The sequence below is a fragment of the Coloeus monedula genome, assembly GCF_965178545.1.
Source record: "Coloeus monedula genome assembly, chromosome: Z".
In the NCBI taxonomy this organism is placed as follows: domain Eukaryota; kingdom Metazoa; phylum Chordata; class Aves; order Passeriformes; family Corvidae; genus Coloeus; species Coloeus monedula.
Genome location: NC_138822.1, coordinates 80,974,296 through 80,990,220, shown reverse-complemented (window position 1 = coordinate 80,990,220; position 15,925 = coordinate 80,974,296). Strand labels below are relative to the sequence as shown.

At 39.2% G+C, this 15,925-nt stretch overlaps 1 protein-coding gene across 1 annotated transcript in view; it reads left to right on the top strand.

The window, feature by feature from the left end:
• The window catches only part of RIT2 (Ras like without CAAX 2), a gene marked incomplete at both ends in the record, with an annotated part of 182,193 nt that extends 166,705 nt beyond the window's left edge, over positions 1-15,488 (top strand). Inside the window, one exon of the mRNA XM_082302111.1 lies at positions 15,261-15,488. Within this exon, the coding sequence (XP_082158237.1) occupies positions 15,261-15,488 (228 nt within the window). The remainder of the gene's footprint in view (positions 1-15,260) is intronic.
• Between the last annotated feature and the right edge of the window lie 437 nt (positions 15,489-15,925).

Genomic DNA, 15,925 nt, shown 5'->3' with positions numbered 1-15,925 from the left:
TCCTCTCCTCTCCTCTCCTCTCCTCTCCTCTCCTCTCCTCTCCTCTCCTCTCCTCTCCTCTCCTCTCCTCTCCTCTCCTCTCCTCTCCTCTCCTCTCCTCTCCTCTCCTCTCCTCTCCTCTCCTCTCCTCTCCTCTCCTCTCCTCTCCTCTCCTCTCCTCTCCTCTCCTCTCCTCTCCTCTCCTCTCCTCTCCTCTCCTCTCCTCTCCTCTCCTCTCCTCTCCTCTCCTCTCCTCTCCTCTCCTCTCCTCTCCTCTCCTCTCCTCTCCTCTCCTCTCCCTCTCCTCTCCTTCTTTTTTTAGCTGCACCTAAGAAAGCTAAAAGGATCATTAATCAAGACAAGAGAACTCATACAACTGATGGGCAGAGTTAAACATTTGTATTTTCTCTGAGTAGCCTTATTGATTTCACAGGACTGCATAGCTTATAAATGCAGAGGACATTAGTAACTGGAAAGGAAGTGAGTCAACATCAGCCACCTAATCCCTAGAAGACCAAAGAAATTGAAAACTGTTAAATCCTATGGTGGATGAACTGTAGTGTCATTTTCATTTAAGCTATTTACTCATCCCATAGGTGAAGCTTTTCTGCAGTCTGCAGTATGTCCACCACCACATTATGGAATCTAAAGTTCAGTGTATATTCCAGAATGAAAGCAGTATTGAACAGTGTATATAGATCAAAATCATTCATCTTTCACCAGAGACACCAGAGAAAAATAACCATTGCCATAAATGTCAAATCTACATTAAAAAACAAGGGCAAACCACCTTTTTTTTGTTTGGTAGATCTCAGCGTCTAGAGCTTTATATGATGGAATGGTGCAGTCATTCTGGATAAAAAACAAATATTCTCTTGCACCATTTTAAGCTACCTGTGGTTGAAGCTGTTCCCTTTTTCCACTGTCCCCCTGTTCCTACCAGATTTTGTCTGGAATGCACAGGTATAACACCTGCTCAGAGAAGGATCACTGCTTGTTACCAGACTCTTTCTTTAGAGTTTGAACTAAGGCGCAACAGCAATTTTTTTTCCATTTACTTCAATGATTTTGCTTTATTTGTTCATGCCCATATGGCAGGAGAGTCAAGTACTTCTACTCTTTTTTTTCTATGTTTCAGGTTGTGAGGCCTTCATTCTCATGTTATCAAAGCCTGGCCTCCTTGATTGTATGTGGTCTACTTTGGATTTACATTCTTTTTGATAAAAGATTATTAAGAAAAGGGGTTTGAAGTGCCTAATCAAGTTTTTAAACCGTGAAAATTGGTTAGAAAAACAACAACAACAACAAAAAAAAACCCCAAAACAAAACAGAGGCAAAGCAGACCTCCAGCAGGTGCGAAAACTCATCATATGACCCAAAATCTTTAACTTGTGTAAAATTTCACTTGTATTTATTTACATGGGACAGGAGTATGTAAGTGCTTGCTATGGTCATCTTGACTGATCAGTTACATTTTCATGTACATTCTTTGAGCAGCCCTGGAAGAAGCTTCAGTGAGGTTGAAGTGAAGGGTCTCAGCTAGTGAGTGTGCACTCAGTTTACCTGAGTTAAGCAGTTTAAAGCTAAATCAATTATTCTGGTAAATGTTTTAAGTATCTGTTGCCTTCAGAATAAATGGATAATGTGTTTATGAAGCAAACTCTTCCAAAATGCCACGTCCAGGCACACGAAGGATAAGAAAGTGCCTGGGAACATTTAACATGGATTTATAAAGGGCAAATCATACCTGAGAACCTGAGTCCTGTGAATGTCTTCATGACAAGATGAGTGACTCTGTGCATGAAAGAAGTGGATTATGTTTCCCTTCACTCTAAGAAGGCTTTCAAATCAGTCTCACAAAGTGTTATTGTAGCCAAAAAAGGATATCTGAAGTACTGTGCCTGTTTAGGGCTTTACAGTACAAGAAATAACTTGATGCACTGGAGTGAGTTCAGCAGAAATCCCCAACATGATCTTGGGGTAGAGCACAAAAGAGGAACAGAAAAGGCTGAGTCACCTGAGCTTGTGGATTTGTTCAGCCTGATGGATTGAATGGAATCTCATTCATCTTAGAATGAAGACAAAACCATTGGTGATGGAAAATGAAATTATGAGAAAAAATTTTTAAAAAATTTTGCAGAACAAGAAAATGTCAGTAATTATGAGGGTTGTTTTGAGGGTTTTGTTTTGGCTTTTTTTCATAATAAGAGTGTTCAAGCAGTGAAAGCCCCCAGAAAGGGTGCGCGTTTTCCTTCCTTAGAAGAAGGAAGTTCAGTGCTTGACTGACTGCTATATGAGTGAGCTGTCCCAGGTGGACCCACTATGAGCAGGAGTTTGCACTAGGTAACCTTCAGAGTTCTCTTCTATATGAAACTGCTCTATGATTCTTTGACTTCCATACATCTTTCAGTGGAAAATATTTAATTCCACCTTGAAAAATTTGTGTCAACCATAGAAACTGCCTCTTCTTTCTAAAACGGGATCTACATTTACTTTTCCACATCTTTTTCTCAAAGATATTATACCTATCCTCTTATTAATATTCCTTTCACCACATAAAACAAAACTTTACCACAGGCAGTTGTCATTTTCCAAACCATTTAATAACACTCATTTTATTTCGACAGGTAAAAAAATAATGCGGTGATAACATGTCCTGAATTGCTAGTGACAGTAACTGTTAAGGCTTCAAGCACTTAGTGTTTTTCACCAGCTGTTGCTTTTAACACCAGCAATTTTGTTCCCCTAAATCTAGTCTTATATATGTGTTTAAGAAAATTAAAGAAAAACAGTCATTAGAGAAAAGTAAGCAAGATTCCTGGGGGAAAAAAAAAAAAGTGTTGTTGCCTGTCTTTGTCATTGTCATACCTGGATGTCACAAGTTTGCTGATGACACCAAGCTGTGCGGTGAGGTCACACGCTGAAGGGAAGGGATGTCATCCAGAGGGACGGGCTGGAGAGGTGGGACCATGTGAACCTCATGAAGTTCAACAAGGCCAAGTGCCAGGGGTAATCAGAATACAAAAATACAGGCAAACAGAGAATGGTTTGAGAGCAGACCTGGGGAGAAGGACTTGGGGGTGTTGGTTGATGAGAAGCTCCACATGACCCAGCCATGTGCACTGGCAGCCCAGAAAGTCCCGACCATGTCCTGGACTGCATCAAGAAAAGGGTGACAGGCTTGGAGCAACCTGATCTAGTGGAAGGTGTCTTGCCCTTCCTGCCCAGGGGATTGGAAGAAGATAAGAACTTTTCAGTCCCTTCCAACACAGACTTCTATGATGATTCTGAGATTTCCACTCCATAGTCTGAGCTGTAGTGTTGCTCATTCAGGCATGGACGTCAACCTGCACAGGTTCCAGATTTGTGAAACAGCCATCATGATTATCAGGGATTAAATACTGATAATATTTAATCAGCCAGATCAGGTTACCCCTGAGAAACCATATCTTTCTCCCCCCCCCCCTTAATACTATTCATGTTTTAGTGTATTATTTGAACATACAACTTAATGTATTCTTTTCATAGTATTATTTATGCATTTATCATATCTTCTTTGTTATCTGTTTCCTGACTTTTGTTTTCGACCTCTTTTGTCATTTTTACTCTTTTCTCTATGGAAGATGTAGAAGCAGTGGTTCACTTGGCTGATTACAGCCCACAATTTTTTCCTTTAAAAAATTTCTCAAAACCCTTGAGGAAAGGGTATCCTGGCTTGCGGCATCTACACATTCTGTGTTTTCACCTCTTCACTGCCATTTCCAGAGTCTGGCCAGACTGAAGGTTTGGAATGAATCAGCTGCATGCAGCATGGGAAATAAATAAATGTCAGAAACCACTTCCAATCTGCAGAGGAGCTGATGCTGAATTCCTCCCAGGACTGAAGGGACTCTATAGAACAGTGATTGTCAGCATCCACATCCAAGGTTTTCTGCAAGGCCAACATTTTCTGCCAGAAATAATGGAGAGGTTTGACATGATCCCAGCAGCATTTGTGGTCTATGTGTGTTTTTGTGTGTAGACGCATATACACACATGCTGCTGGGTAAACTAAACTACAGCTTTATCACTGGTTGGCTGAAAATTCTATTACTCTGGATAAGAATATGAGTTTATCAGTAACAATAATAATTTGGGCTCACAGGGTGTGTTAAAATAATAGCTTTTATACATCAAGAGTATCTGCATAACTGGAAGGATACATCATGGGTAAAAGAGGTTAAACAGATGCTTCTAGCAAGGAATTTCTTCCATTTTGTTTGTTAAGACTCTATTTTCTCATTCTACCCTGAAGCTAGCATAATGAAGATGTACTCTGTCTTCCTCCCCTCCACCATCCTTCCACCTTTACTCTTCTGCTTCTCTCTTCTCTGTTTATTATATCCTTTCTCTGAGGCAATAAATAAGAAGAGGAATTCTTGTTTTGGCTTCAGAAAAAAACCACTAAAATTCTAGGAAAAAACTCTTGTCATTGACCCTCAAGCACCACCACTAAGTTTCTGTTAGTAAGTGGTCCAACACTTCTTGGGGATGTAAGCAAGAAAGTTTGGTGCTCTATTGCCCAGAGTTAAGATTCTGCCAGCTGTTAGCTGCTACTTTGGTTACTTTAGGGTGCTCGGTCCTATTACAAATCAAAGCCCATGGGCAGGAACCACAAAAGGGTTATCCAAAGAAAGTGCCCCCTGAACAAGGAGCTTGCCAACAGGACAAGTTAACCACAGATACATGAACAAGTTACCACGATCTTAACCTGCAGCAGAAGCAAGGTAATTTGAGTGAGGTTAGCAGGCAATAAGAAAGCTTGATATGTCTAATTAGCTGAATATGTTCTTACAGCTCTTCCTACCCACCGGCCATTTAAGATTTTTAATTTTTCTCCCTCTGCACATTCATTTTTCGTTGTTATGCCCTTCATATGCAGTTCTCCATACTTAAGATTTTGTTATTCATTGTCCATGTGGCAAGTCACATCACATGATGGGAACTTAATACTCCTTATTCAGCTGTCGTTCCTAGTTTGACGTCCCTGTGTCCTGGGTCTCTGGCTTTAAATGTTCCTCTGACCACAGAAAACCACTCTGCTCATCCATGAAGCTCTCCTTTCAGCACACTAGAAAGGAGCTGAAAAAGAAAGGCTCCATAAAGCTCCCATAATTTTTTCAATCAATTCATATTCTGCAAAAGTGTAAAGTTTTCCCTGAATTAATATTGACATGGGGAAGATCAATGCTATTAGTTTAATAAAGATACTCTGCAATATTTCCTGTAATGAGATTGTTTGACAAACCTTCCTAATAAACTTCAAAATTACTAAACCCTCAAAATTAATTACATGTTCCAGGAAAAACAACCACAGTGATTCACCACTCCCATTTTCTGACATATCATCCCCCTCTCATTGCATCCTGTAACTTTTTGTTTTAAAAGCAACTCAAGTAAATCCTTCTTTCATTGCATTGACGAACTTTTTTCTTTAAAAAGCAACTCAAGTAAAAGATGGAAGGGTGAAACATTGTTCTGTAGACTATGCATAAGACACTTTGATATCTCATATATTTCAACACGTGCTTGTTTCAGTAAATGATTTCTAAAAAAAGAAAAAAGATCTATTGCAGTCCAAATCTTTATAAATCCATTATAAATTCTTCCTCTGCCTCCCTTCTGTTGAACACTCACTTCAGCAGCCTGGACAGAATCCCTGAATCCCAGCAGACCACAACTGCATGGAGATGAAAGGAGGAAGGAGAGATTTCTTGCAATTTTCTTTTCGCTGCCAGAAAATTAAGATGGTGTTCCCTGTCTGCCTACAGTTTGGATCTGGGAGTATGTTTAGATGTGAAAACTGTACAGAATATATGTGTGCTGCACTCAGAAGTGGTGTGAAGCAATGTGTGCTGTTAGGACAAGCAACACTCTTTACTGCATATTTGTTTTGACCCTTTTATTCCAGTGTTGGAAACTCATATTAAGCTTAGGCAAAAGGGGATTTTCAGAACTTAATTCCAGTATTCTGTCCATCTGTCTAAAAATGAGACATTTATATTAAGACAAGATTTTGCTGCTTTGGCTCAAAAGATTATTCTACTTCTGTGAATCAATAATATTTTTGTTTTGTTGTGGGGTGTTTTTTTTCTTAATTTACAGTTCTTGTTTGCAGCCATATGTATAAACATGCAAAAATAAATATACACCTGTTTCTGCCTCTTCCTTGTTTTGAATGTAGGTCTCTAGATCTCTTTCTGGTTGCCTTCAAATTTCTTGAGCTGTATTTCCCAATCTTCAGCAGACAACTGAGGAAAACAGAACACTGAAAGCGGAGTCCTGATCTTCCCTTCTTGATGACTCCTTCTTTATTATCTTTTCATGTCAATTGAGTGTTTTCAGGACATAATATTGCTGTTAGAGGCAAAATAATGTAATATCGGGGAGATTTGCAAAGGCTACCAGGAATTAAGTTTATTTACTCAGTCCCCAGTGTGCTTAGTGACTGTGTCCTTATGAAGAACTGAATTCAAGTGGGAATGTAATGCCTAACACATAAATGAAAATACCTTACATGAATATACAGATAGACGAAAGATATGGAGGCTGTCTCTACTGGACTGATAGTCAACTTATGCTCACAAAACAATAGAAATCAGAGTTAAAATAAGGAATGAATGCCACTAATTTTCTATTTGCTTAAAATAAAGTCTAAAATGTACATTTGAAGCTCCTTTTACATGTAATTTTTTTAAATAACCATCTGCTCTTAGCAGATGATAATTGATTTATTTGCTGTTGCTTTAAAAACAAAAATTGAAAAGATTTTCTTTTCTTGTGAAAATAACATTGCAATTCCTAGATTTCTTTTTTCCCTTACAAGAAACAGCAGATGTCCTTGTGAAACTGATGTAAAAATGTCTGCTTTTTGCAACCTTCTTATGGCCATCTATGTCTTCAGCTGAGCGTTGCAATCAAAGAACCTTTAAAGATGATGGACAATTTGGAAAATTGTCAGATCTCTGAAAAATGCTTTGAGCAATTGACCTGAACTTATTCATCTTGAAGACTGATGCTAAGGATTTAACACTTCCACATTCTCTTCAAATTAGACCCAGAGCTATTGCTGAGTGATGCAGGATCATGTGGCTTTGAGTATCCAATTCAGTCACATCCTGAGGCCATCTCTTTAGAAACATTTCCTGATGTAAAGATGCTTTAGCTCACTCATCAGTCATGCTTTTGACAAGATAAAGTCAAAAGAGTACAGTCTGTAGTAGAGAAGAACAACTTCAAAGTCTAACCTGCAGACAGCACCCTGATACCAGAGTGATTCTTACATGAAATGATATGTTGATTCAGTTATTTAGCATTATACCTGTGAAATAATGAAATAACATTGTCACAAACTGGAAACAATAGACCGAAATGTGCTTTGCTGGCTTTGCATCTAAGCAACTGCATGGAGTATGTTTATCTGCACTGCAAACATTTACCGAAAGCAGGAATGAAATAACGTGGGGGAATAGCTCCTATGTCACAAGAATATTCTAGATCCAAGAGGTGGAAAATAATAAAATTCCAAAAAGAAGAGAAAGGCTAGACAGATATTAGTAATCTTCATCACAAAAGATGTTAAAAATCTGCAGAAATTATTCAAGTGTAAATTGAATCGAGAATCTTTTTGCATATGAAAATGAGTGAGAGATGTATTTATCAAAATAGCTAGTGTTAGCTTAGAGCTTTTTGTAAGAGTGTAGTAATTGCTATAGCAGTCAGAAAGTGTCAGTCTAATCTAAGAGAGGTCAATAGTGAATTACATAAGAGCAAGTGTTCAGTGATGATTCATCAGATTTCTTTCAAAACCCCCAACAATTTGCAGTTCCCTTGGATCAAATAAGAGCATGTTTCTGCCTTGCTCAGAACAGACTAAGCTGTGTTCCAGGTCACACATTAGTGACTAACCAGGTAAGAATTACATAACTGGGGACAGATCAATCTCTCTGGTTTTGCCTAAAAATTTATTTTTTGTCAAGACCATTAAATGGCTTTCCTTTAAAAAATGACCAAATTAATTTTACAATCCCACATTCTCCACCCTCCATCTGCTAAAAATAAGACCCAAAGCTCATTACAGAAGTGCTGGACAATGCTATTATTTTTTGCATTGCTAAAACTGCATTTTTCTTCCTGTCCATTCCTTTCTTTCTTCCTAAATCAAAGTCCAAGTTGTGAGGGGAAGGGAAGGGATATCTCAGCCTCTGTAATGTGAATTTCTCCAGAAGTTAGAGCAGCTGAAGATGAGATATGCATTGCTGGGCTGTGTGCTATATTTCCATGACATCCAGGCTCTTCAGGGCGCAAGTTCACACAGCAAAACTTTATCTTCTTCTTGGCCCAGTCTGCTAATCCTGCCTACACCCATGCCCATTCAAGTTAGACTCCATTCTGGTCACCAAAAATGCTTTAGTGTGAAACTAGCAAAAAAGTATCACAGAGTGACAAGGTCGAAAGGAAAGAATAGAAAATTCTTATAAGACAGGTCACTCTAGGGAGGGAGAAGGAGGTGCAGAACTAATTGCAACACCTTCATGATAATAATTAATCCTGTGGTCTCGTAGTCCAGAAAGACAGCAAAGCTGAGCCTGCAGAATTGCTTGCCATGAAGCTGAAGAGAGGTTTGTCCAGCTGATTTCTTCTGAAGACTTCCAAATGGTTTTAAGAGTAATGCATTGACATGAAAACCTCCTTTCACATTTTTGCACCATGCTACTCATTACCTGTTCAGCCTGCTGAAAAGAGGGTTGCTTAGCCAGGAACTGAGGGAAAAAAGTAAGGTGCACTTGTTAGGTCGAATGAAAAATGCTGGCTTGTGACAGTGGAAACTAGTTGTGAATTCCAGTGGAATCCTGGCCAAGTCAAATGGATACCTGCAGTGTTTACATTGGGGAATGGGACCATACATGAAGGTTGAAATGTTTATGTTTTCAGAAGAAAAAGTTTCAACATTATACTTTAAAGCAGTAACTCACTTAAGTTAAAATTCTGCAAGAAAGCAGAATGTTTGATGTTGAGGGAGGTAGAAACAGGAGGTTTTAATGACAAGGATTTCTGTTTAACTTTTGCATTTGCTGTGCACTTGTTTAGACCTGAAACATAGCCATATTGAATGTCTGGCCACAAAATGTCATGCTGGTTCCTCACAAACCCTAGTCTTCCACATTTTTTTCAGAATAAATTGATTTTGAATTGATCTTGGTTTTTCCGCTTCTTTCAGAAACGTCATTGCTCAGTGGCAAGAATATGATAGGCAGTTTATAAGTGTAAAGATCTGAAGAGAGAGAAGAAGGGTAAAAGGCCTTGGAACACTTTTTTATTTTCTTTTAAAAGATATTCCATGACATGTATTATGTGAACAAATAACAACAATGCTGCTTGTCTCAAGAAGACAGAAAGATTTATTTTTCCTGTTTTTTATGTTTCTGCTCATGTTTTCAACTCAAGCCACTGCTCTAATAACCAAGTGTTTGAGCTTTGACCTGAAAAACAGCATTTCACACTTGGAAAGATCCTTATACCAGCCTGCAGGAAGTCTCTGCCAGCATGCCTCTTGATACAACACTTGTCCAAGGAAAAAAATTAATAACTGTCAAAACTGACGTAGGTATAATGTATCTGCTCTTGGGTTAGTGGTTTGGGCTGCATGTTTCTGAAAACAGGATTTAAATATATACAGCAAATGCCTTTGGCTGTAAGAAAGGCAGGTGGCAATATAGGAGAAATCAGCTCAGCCTTTGCTGGGCACGGTCCTATCCACCGAAATGAAGAGCTTTTCCCTATTCCAGGGAACCAGCAGTAGAATGGGAGAAAAAGGCCTCAAGTTGCACAAGAAAAGGTTTGAATTGGATAGTACTAAAAATGTCTTCACTGAAAGGGTGGTCAGGCACAGGATCAGGCTGCCCAGGACACTGGTGGAGTCACTGTTCCTGTAAATGTTCAAAAGACATGTAGATGTGGCACTTCAGAACATGGTTTAGTGGCTGGTTTGGCAGTGTAGCATTAACAGGAGGACTTGGTAAACTTAGAGGTCTTTTCCAACTTAAATGATTCCTTGCTTATATGAACAATGAGAAAACTCACAGTTGCTCTGTGGGAGTGTCTTAAGCATAAAATTGGTGGTCAGTGGTGGGATCAAAAAAAAAATCACTGCTCATGTCAGTCAACACCCATTCTTTTCCGTTTTGTTGTCCGGGATGGCATTTTCTTTCTAGACCCATGAGATTACTTTTCTCTTTTTCTTTTGTCAAAGTTACTTATTCGAGACTGAGAAAACTGTGAATAATTTTGATGTCCACAGCTCTTTCCTCTAATATGTTATGCGTTTATGCCTGTACCAAAAGCTTATGATGTTTGTCCTGATGTGCTGATGGAAAGGGCTGTGATGAGGAGGGACCCAAACATGTGCATGGACTCTTCCTGATTGCCTGCCTGTCTCTAAACTGATTGATATCCAGGTGCTAATAAACAACTTGGCAGCTGGTTCTTCTTTTCTGGAACAGGACTTGCTGAGAAACAGAAAAAAAATCCACTAGACATGGAGGGAAGGATATGGATCTTTACAGGACGTTATTCAGACATTTTCCTATTCCTATTCATGGTTTTTCCTATTCCTTTTTTAATTTACTGTGGTGCAAACAAGGCTGCTCAATATGCTGCTTCCCTTCCTCTTCAGTATCTTTTCCTTACAACTCTCATATGTTATTGCTTGTCAAAAATGCAGATCATGATCAAAACCAACAGAAATTTCTCCTGTTTTTCTCAGTGGGATTTAGATGAGCACTCTGTTGAGCAACATGTATACCCTTCTGTCTCTGATCTAGAACATGTCCCTCCAGAAAAAAGAAAAAAAATACTCATAGAACAATATAATTATCCAGAATTATATAACTAAGTTATATGATGACTACCAGGGTAGAAGTCTGTAAGAGAAATTTAGGAGAGTCCTTGCAACACTCAGCACTTCACCTACAGCCTCCAGGTCTCTCCATGGCAATCTGGAGGTCCCAGTTATGAGGGGAAAACTGCAAAAGCCATCTGGAGTAGACCATGCTGTTGCAGGGATGAGATGCACAAGCAGAAATGCACTGCTTCCCTGCCTGAAGACCACCACTATCTCACCCAAGATGAAGCTGTTAACTCTGATAGTATGATCGTCACCAGTGAAATCTGCTTTGGGGTCCTTCTGTTGCTGCCATGACCAATGGAGGTAACAAAGCTGAACACAAAATAATTTGATCCTGATGGAGATTTTCCAGCTAATGACAGTACAAGGGCAGAGGCAGACTATTGATCTGTTTCATTTCTCTGCACTTTTCACCTCAGAAACAGGTATTCAGGTATTTTTATCTTCTGCCCATGGGGGTCAGTGATTGCTAGGGTCTCCCCAACCACCACCCAGCCCAGGTGGTATTGTGCAGGAGCTGACCTTAGTAGGGAACTGGCTGTCTTAAAGAAGGCAGCTCATCCATCACAGCTTTCATGGGCTGTCAGTGTTGCATTTAATCTCCCTTGTAATTTTCCAGGGGAAGTTTGAAAAAGCCACAAACAGAATCCTAATGCTTTATAATGAGGTTTGTAGCCAGCGAATGCTTCCCCTCAGGATGAAGCAGTGCTGTGTTCTAGCTGCCCTCAGCTATGCAGAGATGGGAAATTCCAAACACAACCTACAGTCCCATGTGCTGTTCACAGCCCACATGCTGTCGGAACACATACATCTTTACCAGAAAAGATTCAGTTATATCTTGTCACAGGTATATCTTCCCTCACAACTCACACATGCTCTCAGAAATGGGCACTCAGAATCATGCATTTTACAAGAAAGACTCTTTTCCAGGGAGTGACACATCATGTCTATGAGGTTTCATTCTCATTTTATGGATTTGGGGGATTTTGCTCATTGTTTGTAGGGCAAATTTCAAGTCCTTCTTCTGTAAGTCCTGATCAAAACCCCACCCAGACAACCACAGTTTTTAAAAGTTTGAATCAAACTCAGGAAAATTCTCTCAGCTCTTAAATTTTCATTTTTCATTATGTTCACTACACCCATCTTCCACCTTCATTCCCTTCTTAAGGTTTACCAGCACAAAAATGAGCTAAGTTGGAATCAATATGACCAGAATTATACTCTTGGAAACAATGCCAGATTCAGTCAAGGAGGGTTACTCTAAGAATGAGATATAAAGCTCTGCTTCCCAGACATATATTCAATAGAATGACCTCTCTCCCTGACCTGTCTGTCCGTGCCACACTGACAGATCATATCTGCCACTGATACAGACCCATCGAAGCTTCAATTTGTCAACAAGACCCTGGGTTGTCCAGATCTGGAATGTATTTCTATGACATAGAAATTATCTTCTGGCAATAAGGTGGGAACAGGGTAAATCCCTGGAATTATGCAGGCCTCAGTCACCTCATCAAGGTTTATCCCTTGTTTCTCATTCCATAGGTGTCTAGCCTCTTGACCTAATGATGAACCAAAAGAAAAATTTGTATTTTTTTCCTCTAGACACCTCTTTATATTTATAGATTCTCCAGCAAACAGATTAGTTAAATTACTATATCTATATTCATCGGTGCTAGAAGCAGTAATGATAATTATTACAACATTATATGTTTTCAGCCTTGAAGCTGAAAAACATCAGCTAATTGTCCTGAAATTGTTTTTGCCAGGTGTCCTCATGCTGAATTAGCTCATAAAATTTCACCAAGACAGTTAATCAGTTCCTTAGGGCAAGACTTAAGAAAAATACCATGATTTGAAATGAACTATCACCATTAATAACTTCAATGATGTGTCGGTAATTTGGCAGGAAACTGGGGTCCAAAACCAAACTTTAGTTTTATAGAAACCCAGCCAAATTTGGCCAAGTTGCTAACCTCCAGCCACAAAGATATTGGGAGGAAGTTTTTTACATTATTTAATTATCCTGAGTATTCTTCATTTCTCACAGCTCTTAGCAGTCTTGTTTCATTACAGAGCATAGCATGTCTTCCTTGCAGGGTGGAGAAAACATAGTTTTAGTCCTAGAAAAAAAAAAAAAGAAAGAAATAGTGTAACAAAGGAGGAGCAAAGTGGGGTAAAGACTAGAAATTCACAGAGAATAATACTTTTTATATTTGATATTATTGTACTGACAGCCTCATTATATTTACAGCCTTACCATTCTTTAACATAGGCATGTTTCAGTTCATGTGGATTTTTTTCTTCCTTTTAGGTAATGAAAGTATGAAATCTTCATTGAAACTGCAGCTCTGTGCAATCATTTACTCAGAACTGTAGCATCTTTAACAAAATAAAATAAAAAAAATTCCTCCTTCAGCTCAAAGAAAGAATAGCAAGGAAAAAAAAGATCATTATAAAGTCCAAAATAAACCAAAATAGTCTTCTATCCAGACAATCAATTTCTCAATAGTGCCCAATAGACATATTGAATCATGCATTTTGCTTACACAGCTGCCCAGAGAAAAACAAGGACCATATTGCTACCCATCTCTTTTTGGAAAAGGTTGGCAATTATAGCAGTTGGAAAGTGGTAACCATCTTTCATTGTGTCAGTAAGTATTATTCAGGTTGGCATGCAACCTCCCTGCTTAGCCTCACAATATTCTTAATTAAATTAAGGTTGTACCTGGAGCATAGAGGACTGATCCTTGCAAATGTTACAGTGTTTGTGACTCGATGCAAAGGTGATGGTGAGAATTCTGTGGTCTGTGTTATGCAGGTACACGCTCGGTGCAGATTTATCTCCAGGCTGGAATTAACTGATTTTCTGTTTCATCCCAAATCCTGTTTCTCGCAGTATCCAGCCTTGCCGATAGGTGGAATAAATGCAATGAGGTGGTGTCATAATTTAGTCCTAAAGGGCATTTTCTTTATGGTAGGTATGCAAGCGTGTGTTTGTATCTTGAATTGTAGGGGTTTATTTCCCTAATAAATATAAATGGCACTTTGGGTGCATGAAGCTAGAAATCAGGAAAGAAAAAGGAAAACAACCAACAACAACAAAGTACCAAGATGAGTTTTGTGGTAGACAGTAGCAATTGAGATTTTCCATAGCCTATTATGTAGCCTTTCACAAGGCTGCCTCAAAGCACTGTTTTGCCTTTTTTAAGGAAGTTTGGAAAGTGACTTGAATAAATCATGATATTCAAATGCAAATAAAAACAAAGCCTGAGATTTCTGACCTCTGAGAATTTGAATATACACCATACGTGTAAGTCATACAATTCATTTATTCAGATTTATGTCCAAATACTGAGAAGAAAGGACAGTCTATTGGCTGGGAAGCTGGGTTAACATTTAGAAGCTCATAGGGTTTGCTCTGTGTTTTGCTGTGGACTTGCTGCATGTTATTGGATGAGCTCCCAAAGTGTAAAAAGCACCTTAAGTGGCAGGCAGTGACAGCCCTCATGATATGCATTTAAGCTCTATTTGAAGCACACATTAATCAGCATGCTGAGCACCCTTCCATTTAGCAGGCTGGCAGGTCAAATGCCAAGAGATAGCCAATATGGAAATTTCAGAAAAACGATCCCTGCTTCAGAAGTCAGGCAGGTGAAAAGAGCTTGTCTCGCTTCCCTCTAGGCTTGTACAGATCCTCAAAATACAGACACATTTCCCACATGCTCTACAAGAGCAGTAAGTACACAAAGCCACTTAGGGAAGATGAGCTGAAAAACAAATAGATTTTGGATCTTCATACAGCTCAGGTATGAGCTCAGTGATAGGATTACAGGCCTGCAAAGACCAAAACACTCCAAGGCATGCTCAGAAATTAATGTGACTGAAAAACATTAAGGTATGAAAGCTGGTGTACTTAAAGATTCAAGTTGCCTCCAGGATTAGGTTAATGCTCAACAAAGATTTTCTAGTGCCTTAATGCTATGTAAGTCTTTCTAGTCATCCATTCCAGCCCACAGAATAAATGTACCAGCACTGTCAAACCAAAGGATTACTGTGCTAAAGAGAGGAAATACATGTAAAAATTGATGCATCAGAATTAGAGACATAATATACCCGAGCAAATGAATATTGCCAGTCTGCTCTGTTCAAATATCTCATGAATTCAGCCTGATCCTTTCACTCTTGAATCTTCTCTGTTGGATGCTGTCAGATTATTTTCCTGGTCAGTGATTTACAGGATCAAAGAAGTCAGACTATATGTATTGTAATGTTCTCATGTTGGTTAATGTTTTGTGTATTAGGCAATATTTATGGAATTTTATTGCCTTTGTAGGTTTCAACTGAAGAAGGAATGAGCTTAGCCAGAGAATATTCCTGTTCCTTTTTTGAGACTTCAGCTGCACTCCGCTTCTACATTGATGATGTCTTTCATGGACTAGTGAGGGAAATTCGAAGGAAGGAGTCCTCACTGTCCATGATAGAGAAGAAAATGAAGAGGAAGGATAGTCTGTGGCGGAAACTGAAGGGATCCCTGAAGAAAAAAAAGGAAAGTACAACCTGATGGCAATTCTCCATGAGCCACTCATCAGGAGCCCACCACAGTAACCTGTAATAGTTCAAAAAGGCAGCATTGACACAGCATCTTCCAGGCCAGGTCCTGGAGTTGCTTCCCTTCAGCTCTCATGCAGAAGTTGCTCCTTGAAGGCCCCCATGGTTTCCCTGTGGCTCTTCTGTTCTATAGTGTCATTTAGCATACCCTCTCGTACCTTTTCTGCAACTCTGAGTGGAGAAAATACTGTGTTTTTTAACGTGTGTTCCATGGCTGGTCTTCAAATGCTATGAGTTACGCCAGCATCCAAGGCAGAACTAGTTTCCACCAGCTCTAGGACAATGGATACAATAATTGCCACCTCTCTGCATGCACAGGTCATTTCTCCATCCCAGGAATGAATGACGTTGATTTCAATGGACATTTTGACTGTTTAAGGACTTTGGGAT